Below are 4,944 nucleotides of genomic sequence, written 5' to 3' on the forward strand. Positions count from 1 at the left end.
AGTGAGCTGGGGGTTGACTTCTTCTCTTGTGTAGCTGGTGATTGAACTAGAGGGAATGGCTTCAAGCTGCACCAGGTGAGATTCAGGCTGTACATTAGGAAATACTACTTTTCTGAAAGAGTGGTCAGGCTCTGGAATGGGCTGCCCTGGGAGGTGTGTAAGGAACATTTGGATGTTGTGTTGAGGGATATGGTTTAGTGAGAACTATTGGTGATAGGTGGATGGTTGGACTGGATGATCTTGTAGGTCTTTTCCAACTTTGGTGTTTCTGTGATTCTGTGATTCTGTAGTGAGGACAACAAGTGATACTCCCCTGCTCCTAGCCTAGGGTCCTTGGAAGGAAGACTGTCTGTGTCTGGAAGGGACATAGCCAAAAGCAAATGAGAAGAATAGGACCAACCAACTGTCAACGGTTTACGGGCTGGTTCGGCCCGGTTCCGTGACTAGAAGGGCGGAGGGATCCGCGGATCCGCGCCCCCGGAAAAAAAAAAAAAAATAAGGGACCCCGAAATAATTGAAAACAGTGGCAACAATCTGAGGTAAAACAAAGTAATTTACTAAATATGGTATCAACAGAATTTTATAAGGAGAGAGAATGTGAAATTGATGGTGGATCGGCCTTACCACAACGCTGAGATGAGAAGCGCAGGCAGAGAAGCGCAGGCGAGAAGCGCAGGCAGAGAAGCGCAGGCAGAGAAGCGCAAGCGAAGCAGCGCAGGCAAAGAAGAGAGCATCAGGTGACCTTGCCGGGAGTTATATCTCCTCGCTGACCGCAAAGCCCCCTGGGGAAACGTAGCTGCTCTTCTCCTCTGGACAGGCACCCGGAACTTGAGCATCAGCAGTCAAACCCCCAGTGCATTGCATGATGTTATGATGTGGAACACCGATAATGAAAAATCATGAAACCATGACATTCCACCCCTTATTCCACATCACTACATCATGCTTAATATATACAAACAAAATATAAACACACGCACTAGGAATTACTGACTGCACTCCCTCAACATCAAGTTCCCTTGCGGTACACATTGAACATCCCCGTTTTCCTGCATCACCCACCAAGTGGACCCAGGTCCCTGGGCAAAAACAGTTCCACGAAGAGGTTTGTCCTTCTCAGAGGCTGGAATAACCCAAACTGCCTTTCCCAACATATTCTTTACATGTACAACAGGGACTTTATCTCCCTCTACAGTGTGTAGGGAGCTGGACTGGGTTGGACCACCACGATTGATAGATCCTCTGGTATTGACTAACCAGGTGGCTTCTGCCAAATGCTTCTCCCAGTGCTTAAATGTACCGCTTCCCATTGCTTTCAGCATAGTTTTTAACAACCCATTGTATCGTTCAATCTTACCTGAGGCTGGTGCATGGTAGGGAATATGGTAAATCCACTCAATACCATGACCTTTAGCCCAGGTATCTACAAGAGAATTTTTAAAATGAGTCCCATTATCTGACTCAATTCTTTCTGGGGTACCATGTCGCCACAGGACTTGTGTCTCAAGACCTAGTATGGTATTTCGGGCGGTAGCGTGGGGTACTGCATAGGTTTCAAGCCACCCAGTTGTTGCCTCCACCATGGTGAGCACATAACGCTTACCATTACGAGATCGTGGCAAGGTGCCACGCCTCCCCATATTTGTACTTTTGCCATCGCCCTTCCTCCCAGAGAGGTTTCATTCTCTTGGCTTGTTTAATTGTGGCACACGTGTCACAGTCGTGAATGATTTGCGCAATAGCATCCATAGTTAAATCCACCCCTCGGTCTCTAGCCCACTTATATGTCGCATCTCTCCCTTGATGGCCTGAGGTCTCATGGGCCCATCGGGCTAGAAATAATTCACCCTTGTTCTGCCAGTCCAGATCTATTTGGGCCACCTCAATTCTGGCAGCTCTGTCTACCTGATGGTTATTTTGCTGCTCTTCAGTAGCCCTATTCTTGGGCACATGGGCATCTACGTGACGCACCTTTATAACCATATTCTTTATTCGGGCAGCAATATCTTTCCACAGGTCAGCAGCCCAAATAGGTTTACCCTTTCTTTGCCAGTTGTTTTGCTCCCACTGCTGTAACCATCCCCATAGAGCATTTGCCACCATCCACGAGTCAGTGTAAACATAAAGCATTGGCCACCTCTCCCGTTCAGCAACATCCAAGGCCAGTTGGACAGCCTTTACCTCTGCAAATTGGCTCGATTCTCCTTTTCCTTCAGTGGCCTCTGCAACTTGTCGTGTGGGGCTCCACACAGCGGCTTTCCATCTGCGGTGTTTCCCCACAATACAACACGATCCATCTGTGAATAGGGCATATGTCTTCTCATTTTCGGGTAGTTCATTATATGGTGGGGCCTCTTTAGCACGTGATATCTCTTCTGCTGGCGGTGTTCCAAACTTTTTGCCTTCAGGCCAGTCCATGATCACCTCTAGGATTCCTGGACGGTTGAGATTCCCCATCCGCGCTCGCTGCGTAATCAGCGCAATCCACTTACTCCAAGTGGCATCAGTAGCATGATGGGTGGAGGGACCCTTTCCCTTGAACATCCAGTTCAGCACTGGCAGTCGAGGTGCCAGAAGGAGCTGTGTTTCTGTACCGATTACTTCGGAAGCAGCCCGAACCCCCTCATACGCGGCTAAGATCTCCTTCTCAGTTGGAGTGTAGCACTCTTCAGACCCTCTGTACGCCCGACTCCAGAATCCCAGGGGTCGGCCTCGGGTCTCTCCTGAGGCTCTTTGCCACAAACTCCAAGTGGGACCTTTCTCTCCAGCAGCAGTGTAGAGGATGTTCTTCGCATCCTGTTCCATCCGTACTGGCCCCAGGGCCACGGCACGGGCTATCTCTTGTTTAATCTGCTCAAAAGCCTGCTGCTGCTCAGGACCCCACATAAAATCATTCTTCTTCCGTGTCACCTGATAAAGAGGGCTTACAATGAGGCTGTAGTTTGGAACATGCATTCTCCAAAAACCCACTACACCCAGGAACGATTGTGTCTCTTTCTTATTAGTGGGTGGAGACATGGCACTGATTTTGTTGATCACATCTGTTGGGATGTGACGACGGCCATCTTGCCACTTTATACCTAGGAACTGAATTTCCTGGGCAGGCCCTTTCACTTTGCTTCGCTTAATAGCGAAACCAGCACGCAGAAGGATCTGGATTATTTGCTCTCCTTTCTCAAAAACTTCCTTTGCTGTGTTGCCCCACACGATGATGTCATCAATATACTGTAAGTGCTCAGGAGCACCTCCCTGTTCCAGTGCAGCTTGGATCAACCCATGGCAAATGGTTGGGCTATGTTTCCACCCCTGGGGCAAACGATTCCAGGTATACTGAATGCCCCTCCAGGTGAAAGCAAACTGTGGCCTAGATTCTTTGGTCAAAGGAATGGAGAAAAAGGCGTTAGCAATATCAATGGTGGCGTACCATTTGGCTGCCTTTGACTCCAATTCATATTGGAGTTCTAACATATCTGGCACAGCAGCACTCAATGGGGGTGTGACTTCATTCAGGCCACGGTAGTCCACCGTCAGCCTCCATTCTCCACTGGCTTTACGCACTGGCCATATGGGGCTGTTAAAAGGTGAGTGAGTCTTGCTAATCACTCCCTGATTCTCTAGTTGGTGAATCAGCTTCTGAATGGGGAGCAAGGAATCCCTGTTGGTGCGGTACTGCCGTCTGTGCACCGTTTTTGTAGCAATCGGTACTTGTTGCTCTTTCACTCGTAGCAACCCCACGGCAGATGGATCTTCTGACAGGCCAGGCAAAATAGACAACTGCTTAACACCTTCTGTGTCTACAGCAGCTATTCCAAAGGCCCATCGATACCCTTTGGGATCCTTAAAATATCCCCTTCTGAGGTAATCAATACCAAGTATGCATGGAGCCCCTGGGCCAGTCACAATAGGGTGCTTTTGCCAGTCTTTACCAGTGAGGCTGATTTCGGCCTCCAACATAGTCAGCTCTTGGGAACCTCCAGTCACCCCATGAATATAAATTGATTTTGTCCCTTGGTGACTCGAGGGCATTAGAGTGCACTGTGCACCAGTATCCACCAGGGCCTTATATTTTCGTGATTCTGATGTGCCAGGCCATCTAATCCACACAGTCCAATAAACTCTATTATCCCTTTCCCCCCCCTGGCTGGGGGCAGGGCCCCTCTATTTGTTACCTTCATTGTCTGCAGCAACTGGAGCAATCTTTTTAGAGAAGTTCACCTTGGTGGCTGATTTGTCTTGTAACTCTCTTACCCGTGCTTGAAGTACAGGAGTAGGTTGTTTATGCCACTCCTTCATATCTTCTCCATGGTCACGTAGGTAATGCCACAAGGCAAAACGTGATGTGGTCTTACTGTTGTCACTTGCTCGAGCAGGAGAACGTCTTCTTTTGATGGCTGAGACATTAGATGCCACCGGCTGGGAGGAAATCAAGTTGATGAGCCCCTCCAATAGGCTGTTTTGGGAATTCTGGTCCCCATTTGATGTATCCGTTACCTCCACGGATTTATCAGCTTCAGGCACGGTTGATAGTTTGTCTATTATATCTTCTTGTTTGTTCTCCATTCTGTCCAGCTTTTCAGCTACTTTTGTAATGGCTGAAACACAAGCTCGCAGAGGGCTTAAATGTAACTCAAAGTCTTGAAGTTTATTAACCAATTCACTTATAAGGGGTCTTCTTTCCCCTCTGCCATACATTGCTGCAAATGTGCTGGCGTACCTTTCTGGTGCGGTCTTTGTGAATGTACGCCACATGTTTGGTGTACACCTGACTCTCTCGGGATCATGCTCTTGGTCTGGCTCGTCAGGAATGAAATCGGGGCTATGTAGCATTTCCACCACAGCATATTCTCTTAAATAACAGATGCCTTCTTCCATATCAGCCCATTTCTTTTTCTCAGGCATCAGACCATCTTTGAAGGGGTATCTTTCTTTTACAGCTAACAACAT

The 4,944-nt window shown here is 48.2% G+C and overlaps 1 protein-coding gene across 1 annotated transcript; it reads right to left on the reverse strand.

Annotated features, from left to right (window-relative positions):
- Window positions 1-535: 535 nt before the first annotated feature.
- LOC146542242 (uncharacterized) lies at window positions 536-4,628 on the reverse strand. Its single transcript, XM_085213470.1, has 2 exons — window positions 4,492-4,628; window positions 536-4,169 (listed from the first exon to the last, which is right to left on the reverse strand). The coding sequence occupies exon 2, from the start codon at window positions 4,024-4,026 to the stop codon at window positions 1,606-1,608; it is 2,421 nt and encodes an 806-aa protein (XP_085069596.1). The 5' UTR covers window positions 4,027-4,169; window positions 4,492-4,628; the 3' UTR covers window positions 536-1,605.
- Window positions 4,629-4,944: the final 316 nt, after the last annotated feature.

This window comes from Meleagris gallopavo, chromosome Z (assembly GCF_905368555.1).
Source record: "Meleagris gallopavo chromosome Z, MGAL_WU_HG_1.1, whole genome shotgun sequence".
Lineage (NCBI taxonomy): Eukaryota > Metazoa > Chordata > Aves > Galliformes > Phasianidae > Meleagris > Meleagris gallopavo.

What these genes read in the sequence shown, in the direction of transcription:
- LOC146542242 (XM_085213470.1), bottom strand. Translation starts at nt 4,026, where the DNA reads ATGCCCTCGAGTCACCAAGGGACAAAATCAATTTATATTCATGGGGTG.